Source organism: Salmo salar, chromosome ssa13 (assembly GCF_905237065.1).
Source record: "Salmo salar chromosome ssa13, Ssal_v3.1, whole genome shotgun sequence".
In the NCBI taxonomy this organism is placed as follows: domain Eukaryota; kingdom Metazoa; phylum Chordata; class Actinopteri; order Salmoniformes; family Salmonidae; genus Salmo; species Salmo salar.
Genome location: NC_059454.1, coordinates 16,927,637 through 16,950,309, shown reverse-complemented (window position 1 = coordinate 16,950,309; position 22,673 = coordinate 16,927,637). Strand labels below are relative to the sequence as shown.

Here is a 22,673-nt window from a genome sequence, read left to right as displayed (position 1 = left end):
CCCCAACCAACACCTCAACCCCTAACCCTAACCAACACCTCAAGCCCTAACCCCAGCCAATAGCTGAAACATTGACCCCTAGCTAACGACCCTACCGCTGTACGTGTCCATTTCTCTACCCCACACACATGTATGCACGCGCAGATAAACACACGAGCCATAGAATAGTGTCTATAGGATGCTAATCCATTGTTTCCAAATCATATTTGGAATGGAATGGATTACATACTGAGCCTGGAGAATCAGACTATTTAATCCATTGCATGCCCCCCCCTCCCCCTCCCAACACACACATACACACACATGTGTTCATTACAGTGCCCAGACCTGGCACCTGATCCCCAATTCAATTACCTCATCAATCAGTCACTCAGGCAGGTTACGGTACCAATACGGTACCAAGCATACACTAACGACACTAAAGTTATCTTCCTCAAAGTGTACAGTATCTACAGAAGTCAACACTTCAGGGCAGGAATGGGCACTTCACTAGGCCACTATGCTGAAGTGCACACTAGGAAACACTAAGTTACATAATACACAAGAATAGGACAATGCATTATGAATAGATTATTATCAATATGATGTGATGTGATACTGTTATGACACGCTATAGAGATGTACACAACAGAGCAATATACAGGAGGGTTGTTGATGCCCAGGTACATTTCACGCCAGAAGATCACCTCACAGGACAGAGGGGGGTTAAAACAGTGTAAAGAAACCCCTGAACCCCTGACAACCTGGTTGATATGTTCCATTTATAGTTCATTAACATTGAGCTGTTCTTGTTGCACCTGATCTGACCTCTTAGATACTGAATCTAAAACACAACAACGCTCCTCCCACACACACACCCTTATATACACACACACACACACACACACACACACACACACACACACACACACACACACACACACACACACACACACACACACACACACACACACAATATAGTTTTGTTTTGTTTCTAATCTGTATATATGACCCTACTTTTCACTCTTTAGTAATGAGGTACAAGCAATGATTTCCCAGAATGCAATTCTCTGTGTCACCGGGCCATGTTCCCGTGGGAAACGCTGGTGATTGACTGAGAACGTGTTGCACATTCCTTAAGCTCAGGACTTATGGGTAGTGTAGTTTTGTGGATCTTGGTGTAAGGTAGTCTTGTTCCCCAGAAGCCAGGAACATGAGGTTAGCTAGGTTATAAGGTAAAGGAAGTGTAGCCTAAATGTTCCCCTTGTAGAGTTTAACATAGGGCAAGCCTGTCTAGGAGGGCCTCTTGGAAAATGGCCCACTACATGCTCTGTGCTCAGACAAGATGTATGGATGACTTTATCATCTATATGATCAATCAGTCAACAGATCAATCATGGATCTGTCTCCCTCCTCTAGTTAGTCTGGGGGTGGGTTAAAGTGCTGTTTAAAGAGAAACCTCTGAATAATAATACCTAACCATTCCCTTTACTTCACTCCCCCTTTAGAAGCTAAAGCATGTTTGTATGGATATATCATGGGATATATGGACGTCTCATGTTTGTATGGATATATCATGGGATATATGGACGTGTCATGTTTGTGAAATGGCTGCAATTTGAGCCGACAGGAAAGGGCGGAGTCACATAGTGTTTACTGATCAGTGATTGGGAGAACATTGGAAGTGACCTCATTGACTACCCTCTTGCAACCTATCGGCTACTTTTTAGTTAGTTTTAACCCCAGTTTTAGAGCATTTACTCTCTGTTGTCTGCTGTGTTGTGAAGGCACCAGATGAACTAAGACCACTGGACCAAAACACACTGAGGCTGGAATTTAACTTAGATTGAATTCCGCCCAGAGGGTCCAAACACGACTGTTTCGTATACAAGTGGTCAGGTTGTGTACAGGTCAGTGAGTCTGTGAGTGGGAGAGTGTGAGCAGGATGAAGTTGTCCCTATACTCTGATCTAGGGTCAGTACTATGTTATGTCTTTCCCCCCTAATGGTTAAAGTCAGGATTTGGAGAGCATAAGCTGATCCTAGATCTGTACCTAAGGGCAACTTCTACTCAGAGTGTGAGAGTATGTAGCATGTACATAGATGATCTGTCAGCCTGTATATAGGCAGTGTACAGGTTTGATACGGCAGCAGACTCAGTCAGGTAACCTTATTTTGAAAACCAGAGCAATATTTCTGTATTGATAATCGGGCCAAGGCTGTAGAGTTCCGGACAGATTCATCCCTTTTTCAGTGATGTAATAAAGTTAGGAGAGTAAATGTTTTCTTTTTAGATTTGAGAGGTTTGATGGAGTATAACGCCTTAGCCTCCCTATCACTGTCTTACTGTGCTTTGGTGACACCTAGTGGTCACACAACATCATCACAGTTTCCCCACACAGTTTAAGGGGAGTGGAGTTCGTGTGATGTGACGCGAGTGTGTGAGCTTACGAACACACAGAGCTCTTGCTATGATGGGTGAAATAGTTGTGAACACTAAATAAAAATCCTTAGTTTGATGGAGTGTTTTTCTCATGAAATACTTTAAATATTTTGTCTTCCTTTGAAGCCTTCATGCAGTAAGTGTGTGTGGTTTATTACAACCTCCCAGCCTGTCTTTGTGGAGGATTACAGGACAGGATTACACTCCTGTACCAATACTACTGACAGCATCACCGTGAAACACAAGGATTTCCAACATCACCCATGGAGTCCAGTGGAGGCTGCTGAGGGGAGGACGGCTCATAGTAATGTCTGGAATGGAATCAATGGAATGGCACCAACCACATCAAAGACATGGTTTCTATGTGTTTGTTACCGTTCCGTTGACTCCATTCCAGCCATATTTATGAGCTGTCCTCCCCTCAGCAGCCTCCACTGATGGAGTCCTTGTTTGATGTAATTCTGCCTGCCAATGTCACTGAACAGAAGGACATGTGGAGGTCACTAAGGGCCTGTTCAGACTTGAGATAAATAGACTTAACATGGACTTAAGTCAATATATTGTTTTACTTAAGTGCATGTTGATTTAATGTACATTATCTCATAGGGCATTGTAAATGAGCCAGGGATACTTCTTTCAAATACTATTTTCAAATACCTGGGTTAAATGCATGGGAGTATATTTGACTATTTTCAAATACTTTCCAAGTGTATTTCCAAATACATTAAAATGTTCAACTACTTGTCTTTTCAAATAAACAATATCTTAATACTTACTTCAAATGTATGTGAGAGTAACTGAGATATTTGAAATAGTATTTGAACCCAGGTGTTCAGGTATCCATGGTGATGCTGAACTGTACTATGTAATGCCTGTTGGACCAGTTACCCCATTCGTGTTTGTTACCCCTTGACACTGATCTAAGGTCAGTTTTGCAGTTTCCCCGATGGTTAACGTTAGGGGCTCAGGAAGCTACGCTTGCTGATCCTAGATCTGTGCATAAGGGGATCTGCTAGTCAACGCAATGTGTTACTCTTGACCTTACAGTGAAAAATAAAACCTGTTCTCTGAAGGAGTCTGAGTATTGGGACACTTCCCTGGTCTTTTCTTCTGAGTCTGCATATAAGGCCACAGCCCTGGTCTGCCCGGACCACATACACATCCTCATTCATATCCCATCTATTTGCCTCCGTTACTTTACTCATCAACGGTGTCTGGACCTAGTCCTCTGGACATCAACACCTAGCCACTACACCCGCCTGCACACTTTGGCCACTGTATGATAGGACTGAATAGATATAAGCAATAGTGGCTTAGATCCTAGCAACAGGCTAAGTGAAATCCTTTCAGGTCTTCATAGGGTATGTACACACAGAAGGCTGCTGAGGGGAGAACGGCTCATAATAATGTCCAGAACGGAGCAAAAGGAATGGCATCAAACACCTGGAAACCATGTGTTTGATGTATTTGATACCATTCCACTTACACTTCTCCAGTCATTACAACAAAGCCCGTCCTCCCCAATTAAGGTGCAACCAACCTCCTGTGGTATGTAGTGTACTTCTCATGGATGTCTGCCTCTAGAAATGTACATTGGTTTGGATAGTCAATCAATCAATCAATCAATCAATCAATCAATCAATCAATCAATCAAATGTATTTACAGTGTGTGGCCCAGGGTCAGAGACAAAACGTTACACGTGATCCTCTTTTCAAATCAAATCAAAGTTTATTTGTCTCGTAAATGCCGATTACAACAGTGAAATGCTTACTTACAGGCTCTAACCAACAGGGCAAAAACGGTATTAGGTGAACAATAGGTAAGTAAAGAAATAAAAACAGTAAAAAAGACAGTGAAAAATAACAGTAGCGATGCTGTAACAGTAGCGAGGCTACATACAGACACCGGTTAGTCAGGCTGATTGAGGTAGTATGTACATGTAGATATGGTTAAAGTGACTATGCATATATGATGAACAGAGTAGCAGTAGCGTAAAAGAGGTGTTTTCCTTACATGTTCTCCTTACATTTGTACATTACTGCTACTAATAAACAAGTGTGAAAATTGATGTCATTCAGCTTGGTCTCCCTCATGTGGATAACTGAACTGTGATGAAATGGAGGTAATGGTTTGTGGTTGATGATGCTGGAAATGGTGATCATGCTGAAAGGAGGATGAAGATGATGGTGACTTCTGCTATCTGTCTTACCACGGATCCATCCTGGTTACAGGAGAGAGAGAGAGAGAGAGAGAGAGAGAGAGAGAGAGAGAGAGAGAGAGAGAGAGAGAGAGAGAGACTACGGACATCTGTTAATGTTCATATTCAAGCGTTATTTGCACAAGGAAGTAGCATTTAGATAAATCCTCCATTCCAAGGAAAACCTCCATAGATAAATAAATATTTGACTTTATAGTAGGTTCATTCTAATCCAATGTTCTCGCATTGTTTAACCTTAACACCCTTATCATACTTCCACATCCCTGTAAATATTGGTACAAGCCCTAGTACTCTGACACATAGACATAGGTCCAGATAAACTGTTTTTTGAAGGAAATAAAATACAGACAACCAATCTAAAAAGCTGATATCAGACCAAGTGGTACAACGGGATCAGACTAAGAGGGGTCAAAGATAAGATGTAGCTTCAGGATGCTCTGGACATACGCTATATTATAAACTGGGTGGTTCCAGCCCTGAATGCTGATTGGCTGGCCGACATGGTATATCAGACCGTATACCGTGAGTTTGACGAAACATTTATGTTTACTGCTCAAATTACATTGGTAATCAGTTTTTAATAGCAAAAAGGCCCGAAAGGGGTGTGGTATATGGCCAACATAAGGGCAGTTGTTTGGTACTCCGTACTAAGAACAGCACTTAGATGTGCTATATTGGCCATATACCACACCCCCCCCAGGCCTTACTGTTTAATTATACCCTGTAGTTCTCAGTATCAACTCTCTAATGCCTGACATACTGAGACGTGGTGAGACAAGAAGTAGCATTCATAGTCACAGGCTGTGTCCCAATAATAACTCCTTCCTCCTGAAGTGTACACTCGTTCACTTACTTACTTAGGCCTTTGTATTCTTTGAGGTAAACAGCCCATCGATTTTCAGGCCATCGATGAATCGCCTCCATCTCTTTCGGTCTTTCCACTCCAAACCCTCTGCCTTCATCTCCTGTCCTGTGCTGTCTCCAGGTGGGTCTTCCTCTTTTGTGTTTGCCGTATGGGTTCCATGTTGGGGCCTGCTTTGTGACTGATTTATTGTTTGTTCTGAGTGTGTGATCTGTGTGTGTCGTTCACTACTTCCAACAAAATGTAAACGCAGTGGATTGGTGTAGGTGCGGGATAGACTTGTGTTTCCATGTTTCTTATAACAGTCATTTTCTGTTAAGTCAGTGAAGGGAAGTGAACTAGTGCACGCTTTGGGAGGACGGAGCGATAATTGGGACGTGGCCACGGTCTTGATATTTGAGAACTAGAGGCAGTTGTGTCACCTTCAGACTTGTAGCTAGATTCTCAGTCCAGTGCAATGTGGCGGACTGACGACAAGACTGAATATCATTGACTGAAAGCATGACACTATATTTACAAATCAATAGAAGATGAAAATCAAACAATAATTGACAGAAGTTTTCCTGTATTTGAACAGTTGATAATATTTTGGGGAAATGAGGTTGAAGTTTGCTCTTGCAGATACTTACAGTGCCTTGCGAAAGTATTCGGCCCCCTTGAACTTTTCGACCTTTTGCCACATTTCAGGCTTCAAACATAAAGATATAAAACTGTATTTTTTTGTGAAGAATCAACAACAATTGGGACACAATCATGAAGTGGAACGAAATTTATTGGATATTTCAAACTTTTTTAACAAATAAAAAACAGAAAAATTGGGCGTGCAAAATTATTCAGCCCCCTTAAGTTAATACTTTGTAGCGCCACCTTTTGCTGCGATTACAGCTGTAAGTCGCTTGGGGTATGTCTCTATCAGTTTTGCACATCGAGAGACTGAAATTTTTGCCCATTCCTCCTTGCAAAACAGCTCGAGCTCAGTGAGGTTGGATGGAGAGCGTTTGTGAACAGCAGTTTTCAGTTCTTTCCACAGATTCTCGATTGGATTCAGGTCTGGACTTTGACTTGGCCATTCTAACACCTGGATATGTTTATTTGTGAACCATTCCATTGTAGATTTTGCTTTATGTTTTGGATCATTGTCTTGTTGGAAGACAAATCTCCGTCCCAGTCTCAGGTCTTTTGCAGACTCCATCAGGTTTTCTTCCAGAATGGTCCTGTATTTGGCTCCATCCATCTTCCCATCAATTTTAACCATCTTCCCTGCCCCTGCTGAAGAAAAGCAGGCCCAAACCATGATGCTGCCACCACCATGTTTGACAGTGGGGATGGTGTGTTCAGGGTGATGAGCTGTGTTGCTTTTTACGCCAAACATAACGTTTTGCATTGTTGCCAAAAAGTTCGATTTTGGTTTCATCTGACCAGAGCACCTTCTTCCACATGTTTGGTGTGTCTCCCAGGTGGCTAGTGGCAAACTTTAAACGACACTTTATATGGATATCTTTAAGAAATGGCTTTCTTCTTGCCACTCTTCCATAAAGGCCAGATTTGTGCAGTATACGACTGATTGTTGTCCTATGGACAGAGTCTCCCACCTCAGCTGTAGATCTCTGCAGTTCATCCAGAGTGATCATGGGCCTCTTGGCTGCATCTCTGATCAGTCTTCTCCTTGTATGAGCTGAAAGTTTAGAGGGACGGCCGGGTCTTCGTAGATTTGCAGTGGTCTGATACGCCTTCCATTTCAATATTATCGCTTGCACAGTGCTCCTTGGGATGTTTAAAGCTTGGGAAATCTTTTTGTATCCAAATCCGGCTTTAAACTTCTCCACAACAGTATCTCGGACCTGCCTGGTGTGTTCCTTGTTCTTCATGATGCTCTCTGCGCTTTAAACGGACCTCTGAGACTATCAGTGAGCAGGTGCATTTATACGGAGACTTGATTACACACAGGTGGATTCTATTTATCATCATTAGTCATTTAGGTCAACATTGGATCATTCAGAGATCCTCACTGAACTTCTGGAGAGAGTTTGCTGCACTGAAAGTAAAGGGGCTGAATAATTTTGCACGGCCAATTTTTCTGTTTTTTATTTGTTAAAAAAGTTTGAAATATCCAATAAATTTCGTTCCACTTCATAATTGTGTCCCACTTGTTGTTGATTCTTCATAAAAAATTACAGTTTTATATATTTATGTTTGAAGCCTGAAATGTGGCAAAAGGTCGAAAAGTTCAAGGGGGCTGAATACTTTCGCAAGGCACTGTATGTGTTATTTGGCCCAGGCACAACACCTGTGTTTGTACAGAGGGTGGGAACGAACATGTCCCAGTTAAGATTACTGACAAACCTTTCATTATTTTTTTCAATGTCAACACTCAACATGTAATTCCTAATAAGTCCTTTACTTTGGTCACATGTGCCCTGACCTCATCCTTTATAAACAAGTCCTTGGAACTACCCAACTCCACAGACGCTTGCAGGTCCAGATGAAGACAATGATGAAGAAGACGATGCTTCCTCTCCAGCTGATTGTGATCGTTTGTCTGTCTTATGGACAGGCAGATGATTCCACCAATAAGCACTCCATCTCTGATTACAGCTGTGGCCCTCTCTTTAGCCATTTCTCTTGCCTGTCTGCCAAGGTGGGGAACCTGAGGAGGGAGGTTGAGGACTTGAGAAAGTCACGCAACTGTAAGTCTCTTTGGATTTTTATATATTCTTTCTTAATATAATAGTAACTAGATGCGCCATATATAAATGATATACATGCACAGAAAATGAACAATGACACAACAATGGCCAATAATGAATTATCTGATATGACTGAATAAGTTGATTTGAATTTAAAGGGGAAGTTAAGTATTTTCAAAATGAATGTTAAATGGTTACTCAACTTGAAAGATGTCTATATATGGGTGAAGACAAACTTTAATACATGGGTTGGTTTTCTTTATAACGCCACTACAAACATCAGCTAACTTTAGCCACTCACACTTAATGGAGAGTCTGGATGTTTCATCTGTAGATGCTCGACAGATAGTCATACTATCAACAAATCTGTTGATAAGCAACTGCTTGCTAAGGATAAGGTTAGGGTTAGGTTTAGAATAAGGTTAAAGGTTAAGTTTAGGGTTAGGGTAGGGGTTAAGGTTAGAGCTAGGGTTAGGGTTAGCAGATAGTTTGTTGAAATGCTACTGATATTTCTGTAAAGCATGGACTATCCAAATAAAGTGTTACTCTTTAGCCACTGCTAGTTAAACATGTATGCAGGTGATGGGGCAAAAAAACGTAAATGTCAAATCTACCGAAATCAACTCATTTATATGTTTTGTTATACTCAGCTGTGGGTGTGGCCTTCTCAGCTGCCCTGAGACCTCCTACCCAGGACAAGCAGGGCTTCGGCAACACCGGGCCCTTCCAGGCAGACACCAACCTGGTCCACACTCACGTCATCACCAACGTTGGTAACGCCTTCAGCCCCAGGACAGGTCAGCCGCTGAAATATTATTGCAATTTACATAGACAACTCCCACTGCATCTGCATTTTCACATATAATTCTTACTTTGTCTGGCTGAAACATTCCCAGATAACATATTGGCTTCATAAGAACGACATATCAATGGGTCACAAATCATCTTAAACTGTATTTCATGCTCTATAAAGGATTAATAAAGATACACTACGAATAAAGCGGGACCTTTAGGGTTGGATAACTTGCCATTATAAATGGTTTAATAATGCTTTATAAATCAGAAATTCTTATGAATTTCCTTGTCGACCCATACAGGAGCATTCACAGCACCAGTAAATGGAGTCTACTACTTCACTTTCACTTCCTATGCCTGGATAAAGGAGGCCAACATCGGAGTGGCCCTTTACAAGAACCATGAGCAGGTAGTTCTGGTCGATGAGTATCAGGACAAGGGGGACAACGAAGACTTTGCGTCCAACGGGGCCACCCTGCAGCTGGCCAAAGGAGACACGGTTTCCCTGGTCCTACCGTCTGGTTTCCAGGTGACCAGTAACGCTTTCAAAAACTTCAGCACCTTCAGTGGCTTCCTGCTCTTCCACGTTGAAGGAGGACAGTGAGAGACTGAGGGGGTCAGGGTTTAAGTTGGGAGGGTTCTCCACTTAATTTCCACACATTATATTCTCTTTTGCTGTCATTTACATGTGTGTGAGGCAATAAAAGCAATATTAAAGCAGCAATCGTTTCTTTAGTGAATTCATGGTTTGCAGCAATGACTTTGGTATTGCTCCTTTTGATCATGTTATCAATTTAGATGAATTTAATTTAGATTAGATTAAACCGGGATATGGCAGCAGGTGATTTAAATATATTTGTAGTAAATCAGATTAAGATTAGGAACCCGGATCCACCTAAAGCCCTTGTGACACTAATGATCTCCAATACACATGGAGAAGTCTCTGTCTAAATATCATGGACTATAATTTTATTAGTATTCTTGAAACAGTTACAACCAAATATTGCACATCAAACTATATTTTATAACAACAACTTTACATTGTACAAGAAATAGAACGTTGCTGTCATTGGGGTGAGACTCGTGGGTTCTTGCTGACGGAGGACAGGGCGGTATCAGCTTCAGAGCCCTCTGGTTCTGAGGCCCAGGGGTTCAGACCACACAGCAAGAAAGGAACAGCACAGTCCCGGAACTGGACAGAGATAGACAGATACACAACACACTCAGAGGAACAACATGGACCCGGTGGTGGAAAAAGTACCGTATTGTCATACTTGAGTAAAAGATAAAATACCTTAATTTAAAATGACTCAAGTAAAAGTGAAAGTCACCCAGTAAAGTAGTACTTGAGTAAAAGGATAAAAGTATTTGGTTTTGAATATACTTAAGTATCAAAAGTAAAAGTATAAATCATTTTAAAATCATTATATTGAGCAAACCGGATGACACAATTTTTTTGTTTTTAGAATATTTTTACAAATGAAGCATGTGTGTTTAGTAAATCCACCAAATCAGAGGCAGTAGGGATGACCAGGGATGTTTTCTTAATAAATGCATAAATTGGAAAACATTTCTGTCCTGCTAAGCATTCAAAATGTAACGAGTACTTTTGGGTGTCAAGGAAAATGTATGGAGTAAAGAGTACCTTATTTTCTTTAGGAATGTAGTGAAATAAAATTAAAAGTTGTCAAAAATATAAATAGTAAAATAAAGTACAGATACCCCAAAAACCTACTTAGGTAGAACTTTCAAGTATTTTTACTTTAGTACTTTACACCACTGCATGTACTACACTAGCTAGATAATACTCAGAAAACACATTAACAACATGTACTAAACTAGCTAGATAATACTCTCAGAAAACACATTAACAACATGTACTACACCAGCTAGTTAACACTCTCAGAAAACACATTAACAACATGGACTACACCAGCTAGATAATACTCTCAGAAAACACAGTAACAACATGTACTACACCAGCTAGATAATACTCTCAGAAAACACATTAACAACATGTACTACACCAGCTAGTTAACACTCTCAGAAAACACAGTAACAACATGTACTACACCAGCTAGTTAACACTCTCAGAAAACACAGTAACAACATGGACTACACCAGCTAGATAATACTCTCAGAAAACACATTAACAACATGGACTCCACTAGTTAGATAATACTCATTTTTAAACAGTACATAACAAAATGCATATTTCATCTTTCAAATTACGATTCTATGATGTATCTCTTATTTTTTTATAGAGTACACAATCATACCTATGCTCATGAATATGAAGACAACAGGGTTGTGTGTTTGTATGTATGTGTGTCTGTACTTGTTATACACAACTCTCAGCCTACGTGGATGTCAATAGGCAGCCCCCCCCCCTAACTCTCTGATTCAGAGGGGTTGGGTTAAATACGAAATACACTTTTCGGTTGAATCCATTCAGTTGTGCAACTGACTAGGTATCCTCTTTCCTTGTGTACTGTATGTGTTGTCCCTCACCTGTCTGTTCATGAACACGTATATGATGGGGTTGTAGACAGTGCTGCTCTTGGCCAGGTACATGGGCACTGTGGCAATGAGCGGGTTGATGTGGAGGCTGGGGTCAAGGATCACAGAGAGGGCGAAGGCCGCATAGGGCAACCAGCTGAGCAGGAAGGCCATCACCATGACTACCACCATACGCACAACCTGTATCTCCACGCGGGTGGTGCTGTCGCCCTCCAACACCTTCAGCTTGGACACCTGGGACACACACACAAATGAGTACACACACACACAGACAGATGTATAAACACACACACACACATCCCATGCCCACCTGGTGTAGTGTGAAGAGGATGCGAGCGTAGGAGACCATGATGATGGAGAAAGGAGTGGCGAAGCAGAGCAGGAAGTAAAGGATGATGTAAGACATGTTTCCTGGTTCCCTGCTGTACCAGTTTGGGGAGCAGGAGGTCCTAACCCCCTCCAGTTCAAAGCTGCCCCAGCCAAACAGAGGCGGGGTGTTCCATATAAACGACCACACCCAGGACAGGACCACCCCTCCGACTGCGTGCCTGTGTTACAGTGCGAATACATTACAGTTATCTCCATCACACATTCATCCTTACTTCTACGCAACTGCTATCTTTCCATCTGTATATGCACAGTTACCAGAGTTAAACGGAATACTTGACCTGGTCTGGAACATGACCGCCCCCATTGGTCGACACACCACCACATAACGGTCCACAGCTATCACGGCCACTGAACACAGACCTGCAATACCTGGGAAGACAACATCAAACATGTACACTACATGTACATGCAATAACCCAGCAAACACATCCATTCAACTGACATCAATAGGCCTAGTAGATTTGACAAATCTAACTCTGCATAGCCAGACACTAATTGAATTTATTTGGGTGAAAACATATACAACTAGATGTACAATGTATTCCCAGAGGATAGGATTTAAAAGTATTTATTAAAACACTTGTTTCCAAAGTGGTCCTCGATGGTAACTCACCAAAGAAAGCCACAGCGAAACCCTCCAGCACGCAGCCCAGCCGCCCCATGCTGAAGTAGCCCATAGCGTTGGTGACCATAGTGGGCAGTCCCCCGAACAGAGCACAGCCCAGGTCTGCCACTGCCAGGTTGACTAGGGCGTAGTTCAGAGGCTGGCGCAGCTTCCTGTGTCTCACCGTCACCACGATGACCAGGACGTTCATACAGACCCCGGCCACCGAGAACACACCAATGATCACCGCCAGGATGGTGTAGCCCGTCCTGGAGAGCAGCGCTTCACTGACCGAGCCCGGGGAGGAGGAGATGTTTCCATGGAGATTGGGGAGAAGCTGTCGGTGGTCCATTCTGTTCTGTTTGGGGCAGTGGAGTTGAGTGGTGAGAACTACCTACCTGGCCAGACACCTGTGTTATAATATCTAAGAAACACACTGGAAGGGCATAGAGTCGGCTTTTAGTCCGATGGTATTCCTAATCTATAATAGATACAGCAGTCCAGTAGCAGATCTATAATATATAAAGCAGTCCAGTAGCAGATCTATAATAGATAAAGCAGTCCAGTAGCAGATCTATAATATATAAAGCAGTCCAGTAGGAGATCTATAATAGATAAAGCAGTCCAGTAGCAGATCTATAATAGATAAAGCAGTCCAATAGCAGATCTATAATATATAAAGCAGTCCAGTAGCAGTTCTATAATAGATAAAGCAGTCCAATAGCAGATCTATAATATATAAAGCAGTCCAGTAGCAGATCTATAATATATAAAGCAGTCCAGTAGCAGATCTATAATATATAAAGCAGTCCAGTAGAAGATATATATATATATAAAGCAGTTCAATAGCAGATCTATAATATATAAAGCAGTCAAGTAGCAGATCTAGAATATATAAATCAGTCCAGTAGCAGATCTATAATATATAAAGCAGTCCAGTAGCAGATCTATAATATATAAAGCAGTCCAGTAGCAGATCTATAATAGATAAAGCAGTCAAGTAGAGGATATATATATATATATAAAGCAGTTCAATAGCAGATCTATAATAGATCCAGCAGTCCAATCGAGGCACTATAGCTGTGTAGTGTAGTAGCCAGGTAATGGCTCTATGGATTCAGAGACTCAGAATTTGGACCACTCTGTCCTTATAAAGCTACTCAGCAGAGAGAGGCTGTAGATGATAAGAGATAAGACCAACTAAATCCCTAGATCCGGATTGAGGGGTCAATAATTCAGGGGGGCTCAATTCCTGAGGGACCTCTGATTGCACTTTCCTTGATTCTGAGGGGCTAATTTCCCATGGAATCTTTTATTGCAATTTCCTTGACAGCTTTGCTGCATGATCCACTGCTAACTAGAGGAGTGGGAGAGGGTCTGCTGTTCCCAGGGACCACTTGTCAGTCAAACTGGCTTTGTCAAATCAAATCAAATTGTATTTGTCACATACACATGGTTAGCAGGTGTTAATGCGAGTGTAGCGAAATGCTTGTGCTTCTAGTTCCGACCATGCAGTAATATCTAACAATTTCACAACAACTACCTTATACACACAAGGGTAAAGGAATGAATACGAATATGTACATATAAATATATGAATGAGCGATGGCCAAACGGCATAGGCAAGATGCAGTAGATGGTATAGAGTACAGTATATACATATGAGATGAGCAATGCAGGTTATGGAAACATTTTATGAAGTGACATTGTTTAAAGTGACTAGTGATAGATTTATTTCATACATTTTTAATTATTAAAGTGGCTAGAGAGTGAGTCAGTATGTTGGCAGCAGCCACTCAATGTTAGTGATGGCTGTTTAACAGTCTGATGGCCTTGAGATAGAAGCTGTTTTTCAGGTCTCTCGGTCCCCGCTTTGATGCACATGTACTGACCTCGCCTTCTGGATGATAGCGTGGTGAACAGGCAGTGGCTCGGGTGGTTGTTGTCCTTGATGATCTTTTTGGCCTTCCTGTGACATCGGGTGGTGTAGGTGTCCTGGAGGGAAGATAGTTTGCCCTCGGTGATGCGTTGTGCAGACCTCACTACCCTCTGGAGAGCCTTGCGGTTATGGGCGGAGCAGTTGCCGTACCAGGCAGTGGTATAGCCCGACAGGATGCTCTCGATTGTGCATCTGTAAAAGTTTGTGAGTGTTTTTGGTGACAAGCCAAATTTCTTCAGCCTCCTGAGGTTGAAGAGGCGCTGTTGCGCCTTCTTCACCACGCTGTCTGTGTGGTTGGACCATTTCAGTTTGTCCATGATGTGTACGCCGAGGAACTTAAAACTTTCCACCTTCTCCACTACTGTCCCGTCGATGTGGATAGAGGGGTGCTCCCTCTGCTGTTTCCTGAAGTCCACGATCATCTCCTTTGTTTTGTTGACATTGAGTGTGAGGTTATTTTCCTGACACCACACTCCGAGGGCCCTCACCTCCTCCCTGTAGGCCGTCTCGTCGTTGTTGGTAATCAAGCCTACCACTGTAGTGTCGTCTGCAAACTTAATGATTGAGTTGGAGGCGTGCATGGCCACGCAGTCATGGGTGAACAGGAAGTACAGGAGAGGGCTGAGAACGCACCCTTGTGGGGCCCCAGTGTTGAGGATCAGCGGGGTGGAGATGTTGTTTCCTACCCTCACCACCTGGGGCGGCCCGTCAGGAAGTCCAGGACACAGTTGCACAGGGCAGGGTTGAGACCCAGGGTCTCGAGCTTAATGACGAGTTTGGAGGGTACTATGGTGTTAAATGCTGAGCTGAAGTCGATGAACAGCATTCTTACATAGGTATTCCTCTTGTCCAGATGGATGTAACACACTTTGTGTCACACACTGTCCTTATGTGACATAAGAGGAACTTTAGATAACAATGGGACATTGGGATTGACAAGATATCCTGGGGTAATCTACAGTCCTTTCTACTGACTGAACGATGTTATGTCCCTTCATGGGTGAGTGGGGTTTTATCAAGGGCTTTATGATGTCACAGTAACTGAAACAATGATAGGTTATAGACTTTTCCTAATGTTAACCTGTGGTATCCAGAAAGAGGCAAAAGGGTTCTAGGAATTGACTGTGTATGTGTGTGTGTGTGTACACAGTGTATGTGTACAGCTGACCTTTAACCCCATATTCCTAACAGATGCAAGAAGCTCCAGGTAATTCACACATGTTTATTGGATTAAAATGTGTTGCACTCTACAGACATACATTAACGGTGTTATTGACTACAAGCTAGCTAACAGAGGCACGGTCCAAGGCCACAAAACTATACGCCAAATGCCATTCAGGCATCCCAAGTTGATTGTGATACATACTGCCAGTGTTAAAACAACCAGACAAAATCTAAATGTGGTAAAATTAAAACCAACAAAGAACAGATTACATTTTCATTCAACAATAGTAACAGGTGAGTCAGACAATGATACTCTCCATCACAGTGTTTTCTCCCTCAGTGAGAATCTTAATGAAGGACATCAGTGAGTGTTACTGACTAATTTACATCATGTTAGTCCCTGATTCAGACAGAGACAGTATCCAATGATACAGACACCTTACCTGGTAACACTCTCAGAGGGTGGAGAAAACATAGATTCCTGATGTATGGAAAGACTCTCTCAGTGAAAGTGTGTGTGAATGTGTGTAGATGTGTGTTATTGACAGGGTCAGAGAATGACAGCTTTCCTCCTTCCCAGTCGAGCTGCACTCTGATCCTCTTGGGATTCTGTCTCACTGTGAAGGGAGTGAGTGGCTTATTTGGTACATGTGTGTTATAATCACCACCACCAAATAACACACCCCAGGATCCATGCCAATAACCATTGTATTCCTTCCTCTGGACAGACTCTGTGATCACACCCAGGTCCCAGCATTTATTCTTCCTAACATCAATGTCCCAGCTGTGTGTTCCTGAGTTAAAACCCTCAGAGACCAGGACCATTCTATGGCTCTCAAACCTCTCTGGGTTGTCTGGAAGCTGCTGTTCCTCATCACTGTATCTCACACTGGTCAGATCATCAGACAGGATGAGTTCTGGGTGGGCAGTGTTGGGGTCCAGAGTCAATGGAGCTGGACAGAGAGAACACAAACACACTAGATGAATTCAAATGTAGGGGTAATACGTTACTGCATATGATATATAATGCTATGTGTTGTTACATACATCACCGTTCAAAAGATTGGGGTCACTTAGAAATGTCCTTGTTTTTGAAAGAAAAGCAATTTTTTTTACCATTAAAATAACATCAAATATATCAGAAATACAGTGTAGACATTGTTAATGACTATTGTAGCTGGAAACGGCTGATTTTTAATGGAATATCTACATAGGTGTACAGAGGCCCATTATCAGCAACCATCACTCCTGTGTTCCAATGGCACGTTGTGTTAACTAATCCAAGTTTATCATTTTAAAAGGCTAATTGATCATTAGAAAACCCTTTTGCAATTATGATAGAACAGCTGAAAACTGTGGTGCTGATTAAAGAAAAGCCATATCTCAGACTGGCCAATAAAAATAAAAGATTAAGATGGGCAAAAGAACACAGACACTGGACAGAGGAACTCTGCCTAGAAGGCCAGCATCCCGGAGTCGCCTCTTCACTGTTGACGTTGTTTCTCAAACTAGACACTCTAATTTACTTGTCTTCTTGCTCAGTTGTGCACTGGGGCCTCCCACTCCTCTTTCTATTCTGGTTAGAGACAGTTTGAGCTGTTCTGTGAAGGGATACAGAATTGTACGAGATCTTCAGTTTCTTGGCAATTTCTCGCATGGCATGGCCTTCATTTCTCAGAACAAGAATCGACTGACGAGTTTCAGAAGAAAGTTCTTGATTTCTGGCCATTTTGAGCCTGTAATCGAACCCACAAATGCTGACGCTCCAGATACTCATCTAGTGTATAGAAGGCCGGTTTTATTGCTTCATTAGCACAACAGTTTTCAGCTGTGCCAACATATTTGCAAAAGGGGTTTCTAATGATCAATTAGCCTTTTAAAATGATCAACTTGGATTAGCTAGCACAATGTCCAATGGAACACAGGAGTGATGGTTGCTGATAATGGGCCTCTGTAAGATAATGGGAATCTGTACGACTATGTAGATATTCCATTAAAAATCTGCCGTTTCCAGCTACAATAGTCATTTACAACATTAACAATGTCTACACTGTATTTCTGATTTGATGTTATTTTAATGGACAAAATATTTAGGTTTTCTTTCAAAAACAAGGACATTTCTAAGTGACCCCAAACTTTTGAACGGTAGTGTATGTGCACATGATAAGCATTTCGCTACAGTCGCAATAACATCTGCTAACCATGTGTATGTGACCAATACTATTTGATTTGATTACTTATTGTAAGATCCTCTGTAAACATACAAAACAAATTTACAGTATGTACGTAATTCTAAATATCATTCACTGTCTATTTTTTCAGTATTGGAGAGTTTTAGAAGTGGTCCAAATACACAGTGTACAAAACATTAAGAACACCTTCCTAATATTTTTTGCAATCAGAACAGGCTCAATTCGTCAGGAAATGGACTCTAGAAAGTGTCGGAAGCATTCTACAGGGATGCTGGCCCATCTTAACTCCAATGCGTCCCAAAGTTCTTTCAAGCTGGCTGGATGTCCTTTGTGTGGTGGCTCATACTTGATACTCACAGGAAACTGTTGAGCATGAAATCCCCATCCGTGTTGCAGCAGTTCTTGACAAAAACCGGTGCGCCTGGCACCAACTCCCACACCACGTTCAAAGGTAATTAAATATTTTGTCTTGCCTATTCACCCTCTGAATAGCACACAATCCACGTTTCAACTGTCTCAAGGATTTAAAATCCTTCTTAAACTTGTCTCCTCCCCTTTACCTACACTGATTGAAGTGGATTTAACAAGTGACATCAATTACGAATCATGGCTTCACCTGGTCAGTCTATATCATTGAAAGAGCAGGTGTTCTTAATGTTTTGTACACTCAGTGTTTAATACCCATTATATCTAAAAGACCTACTCACTGTAGTGAAGTACTCCCTGCATCTTCTCCCAGACTCTGAACTGCAGGTTTCCCAGGTGATTTACCACGTCTATCAGCGCTCCTGAAACCCTCTCTGGATCTGGCAGTGTGCACTGGGCTCTGGAAGAACATTCTGGAGTCAGTACCTCTGTGGCCTTACTTTTGATATGACTTTTATTTTGGCGTAATATATTGAGGCACTGTTATTTTGTACCATGGGGACTTTTATTTTGAAAGCAATAGTATTCCCAGGGGCACCTGCTCGCGTCGGGAGAGAGTGGAAGAAAAAAAGACCAGAGTGAATCTTCATGACTGATTGGCTGCATCTTCTGGTCCAGGAGACATTACACTACAAGTAATAGTTTTCAGTTGTGTTTTGGAGGTGGAGATAGTGTTCAATACCTACAACATGAATTAAGGGTTACACTAGTGTGGGGTTGGATACAGAACCACAGAGAAGAGAGAGACATAATAAAGTCCCCTTACCTTTTCACTGTATCCTTGTAGTTCTGTAGGGAAACAACATAACACATTAATAGATGTATTGATCATAGCAAATCAATCTAAAACATATCAATTGATTACTACAATATTTATTTCATAATTGATAGGGCTGTTGATTTATCGGCGGTAGATAAGTCCTTACCTGCAGGAATGAGATGTCCTCAGCTCCCAGCTCGTCCTCTATGGTTCTGATTGTGTCTGAAAGTGATGATATCTCTCTGCTCATCTTCTCAATCTTCTTCTTCATCATCTGACTCTTCTGCTCCTCTTCCTCCTTCAGTGCAGCTATCCTGGTTCTCTCTTCTTGATATAGAAACTGATGAAACTTCTTAAACTCCATCTTAATCAGCCTCTCTGTGTGCTGGCCCTGGCTCTGGACACAGCAGAGAGGAATGTCAAAGATATCATCAATATCTATAATTCCACAGGGTAGTGATAAATCTTCACAGTATCATTGTATCTCAGCTTCACTCTGTAGTCTTACCTTGATGTGGTTGGCTGTTTGATCACATGTCAGTTTAACTTCTCTAAAGACCTTCAGTTTCTCCTGTAAGGGCTCCAGTGCAGTTTTGAGTTCCTCCTGGAATGAAACAACATTATAAAGAGGTGCTGTGTGTAAAAGGAGTGGATTGGAACACAGATCTGAATTCACATTGACTGTATGCACATACAAAAACATAATTAGGTGGGTGCTTATATTCTAACATATACAAGTGTGTATTAATACACATGTGAATTGGAAGGGTGGTTTGTGTTTCTCCACCTCCAGCTGTGAGGAGAGGATGGTAAAGGTCTGCCATTATCAACAGCACAATTAGGCTTAAGTGCACATCAACCGGTTTTTCACCGTGTCAGTTCATGAATTCAAACTAGCAACCTTTTAGTTACTGGCCCAAAACTCTAACCGCTAGGCTACCTGCCACCCACATAGTAGAAGTCAAATCAAATCCAACTTTATTTGTCACATGCCCCGAATACAACAAGTGTAGACTTTACCATGAAATGCTTACTTGACAAGCTCTTAACCAACAGTGCTGTTCAACAAGAGTTAAGAAAATATATAGCAAGTAGACTAAAATAAAAAGTAATAATAAAAAAGTAACACATTAAGAATAACAATAATGAGGTTATATACAGGTGGCACTGAGTCAGTGTGTGGGGGTACAGGTTAGTTGAGGTCATTTGTACATGTAGGTGGGGGTGAAGTGACTATGCATAGATATTAAACAGCGAGTAGCAGCAGTGTACAAAAAGGGGGGGGTCAATGTATATTGTCCAGTGGCGATTTTATTAATTGTAATGATAAATACATCTCCTACCTTATGATCCAGTACAGCTTCATCTATTGGGCAGCAGTCATGGGTTTTATGCTTTTTTGAAGTTTGACACACAAAACAGATGGGCTGTTTATCCTCCAGACAGAAGAGCTTGAGTTTCTCACTGTGCAGACTGCAGAGCACCTCAGCCCCTGCTGAAGCTCTCTGGCTTCTGTCCTGTAGGTAGGACTCACACAGGTTCTTTAAAACCAGGTTACAGGGGGGGAATTCCATTAATGATTTTTTTCTGCAGACTGGACATTCCCAAGATGTCTTCTGTTTCCAGTATTCCTCCAGACAGGCTTTACAGAAGCTATGGCTACACAACAGGACCACTGGATCATTGAAGATGTTATGACACACAGGACAGGAGAAATCAACCTCGGAGAGGGAAGTTTTAGAGGCCATTGCTCACTGCTTATCTCTGTTATGAAGGTTTACTTTCACTTCTGACAACTCTTTTGACTAAGGTTCACTTTTGAAAACTCATCTGAACTTAGAAATCTGTGTTTTCCTGCCGGTGTTCCTTAGTCTTCAGTTGTTGTTTTGATTCTTGGTTGTTTACAAAGAATTGTAAATAGCTGAATGTTACAGCGCTGTTCTGTTGTGAGCTTTTCTCCTTCCTGTTAAACAAGAGTAGGGTGGAGCTCTCTGCTGAGTTGTCATTTATATCAGTTTCAGTCTGTGCAGGACACTTCCACTAGATGTCAGTGTTTACTTAAATAGAACTGGATTTTATTGCTTCAAAATGCCAGGTTTATGAAATTTACCAAATAAACTGATCTAAGGTTTCTCCTCATCTGACTTGACTGTTAGCTGAATTCTGACTATCTATGACTCTGGTCAATTCAGCACCATGGACAGCAACTGTATGGAAGTGCCAAGCAGTCAACTTCAGCAGCTGAAACTTCTACATTGGATTAGCTTTTACATTCAGTCTGCCCAGTGGCGGATTTAGGTATAGGTGACATGGGCATAGTGATGCCTACCACTGTTGACCAATCTCTGTTAACACACAACTAAAATCTTTCCTAATTCGTTCAGTTGTTAGAGATTATTGTCTGACAGGTGAAAGTCTAAGATAAATAGTATTAATAATGGTTATTGTAATATTAAAAGTGATTATTGTAATATCAATAGTGATTATTGTAATATGAATAGTGATTATTGTAATATCAATAGTGGTTATTGTAATATTAATAGTGGTTATTGTAATATTTATAGTGGTTATTGTAATATTAATAGTGATAATTGTAATATTAATAGTGAATATTGTAATGTTAATAGTGATTATTGTAATATTAATAGTGAATATTGTAATATTAATAGTTATTATTGTAATATTAATAGTGAATATTGTATTATTAATAGTGGTTATTGTAATATTAATATTGATTATTGTAATATTAATAGTGAATATTGTAATGTTAATAGTGATTATTGTAATATTAATAGTGAATATTGTAATATTAATAGTTATTATTGTAATATTAATAGTGAATATTGTAATATTAATATAGATTATTTTAATAATGGTTATTCTAATATTAATAGTGGTTATTGTAATACTAATAGTGATTATTGTAATATTAATAGAGATTATTGTAATATTAATAGTGATTATTGTATTATTAATAGTGATTATTGTAATATTAATATTGATTATTGTAATATGAATAACGACTATTTTAATATTAACAGTGATTATTGTGATAGAGTATTATAATAGTGACAATTTTCTGACAGGTGAAAGTGTTTCAGCAGGAGTGTTAATGGAGGAAGGTCCGGACCGACTCTGCGGTCACACCCAGGCACCAGAATGTATTCTCCCCAGCATCAATGTCCCAGCTGTGTGCTCCTGAGTTAATGGACGAAGGTCCCCTCTACTACATCACAGTGTGTTCTCCCTCAGAAAGAATCTTAATGAAGGATATCAGTGAGTGTTACTGACTAATTTACATCATGTTAGTCCCTGATTCAGACAGAGACAGTATCCAATGATACAGACACCTTACCTGGTGACACTCTCAGAGGGTGGAGAAAACAGAGATTCCTGATGTATGGAAAGACTCTCAGTGAAAGTGTGTGTGAATGCGTGTAGATGTGTGTTATTGACAGGGTCAGAGAATGACAGCTTTCCTCCTTCCCAGTCTAGCTGCACTCTGATCCTCTGGGGATTCTGTCTCACTGTGAAGGGAGTGAGTGGCTTATTTGGTACATGTGTGTTATAATCACCACCACCAAACAACACACCCCAGGATCCATGCCAATAACCATTGTATTCCTTCCTCTGGACAGACTCTGTGATCACACCCAGGTCCCAGCCTTTATTCTTCCTAACATCAACCCCATTA

General features: G+C 41.1%; 3 protein-coding genes across 3 annotated transcripts; 1 reads left to right on the top strand and 2 right to left on the bottom strand.

The window, feature by feature from the left end:
* Positions 1-7,946: 7,946 nt before the first annotated feature.
* Positions 7,947-9,708, top strand: LOC106566537 (complement C1q tumor necrosis factor-related protein 3-like). The gene is made up of 3 exons (XM_014134640.2): positions 7,947-8,189; positions 8,840-8,986; positions 9,287-9,708. The coding sequence occupies exons 1-3, from the start codon at positions 7,985-7,987 to the stop codon at positions 9,586-9,588; spliced, it is 654 nt and encodes a 217-aa protein (XP_013990115.2). The 5' UTR covers positions 7,947-7,984; the 3' UTR covers positions 9,589-9,708.
* Positions 9,709-10,050: 342 nt separating this feature from the next.
* parapinopsina (parapinopsin a) lies at positions 10,051-14,426 on the bottom strand. The gene is made up of 6 exons (XM_014134631.2): positions 14,391-14,426; positions 12,508-12,856; positions 12,173-12,263; positions 11,815-12,052; positions 11,496-11,738; positions 10,051-10,176 (listed from the first exon to the last, which is right to left on the bottom strand). The coding sequence occupies exons 2-6, from the start codon at positions 12,848-12,850 to the stop codon at positions 10,051-10,053; spliced, it is 1,041 nt and encodes a 346-aa protein (XP_013990106.1). The 5' UTR covers positions 12,851-12,856; positions 14,391-14,426.
* A 1,219-nt stretch (positions 14,427-15,645) lies between these two features.
* Positions 15,646-20,973, bottom strand: LOC106566531 (zinc-binding protein A33). The gene is made up of 6 exons (XM_045692992.1): positions 20,323-20,973; positions 19,488-19,583; positions 19,146-19,376; positions 18,986-19,008; positions 18,501-18,619; positions 15,646-16,554 (listed from the first exon to the last, which is right to left on the bottom strand). The coding sequence occupies exons 1-6, from the start codon at positions 20,725-20,727 to the stop codon at positions 16,007-16,009; spliced, it is 1,422 nt and encodes a 473-aa protein (XP_045548948.1). The 5' UTR covers positions 20,728-20,973; the 3' UTR covers positions 15,646-16,006.
* Between the last annotated feature and the right edge of the window lie 1,700 nt (positions 20,974-22,673).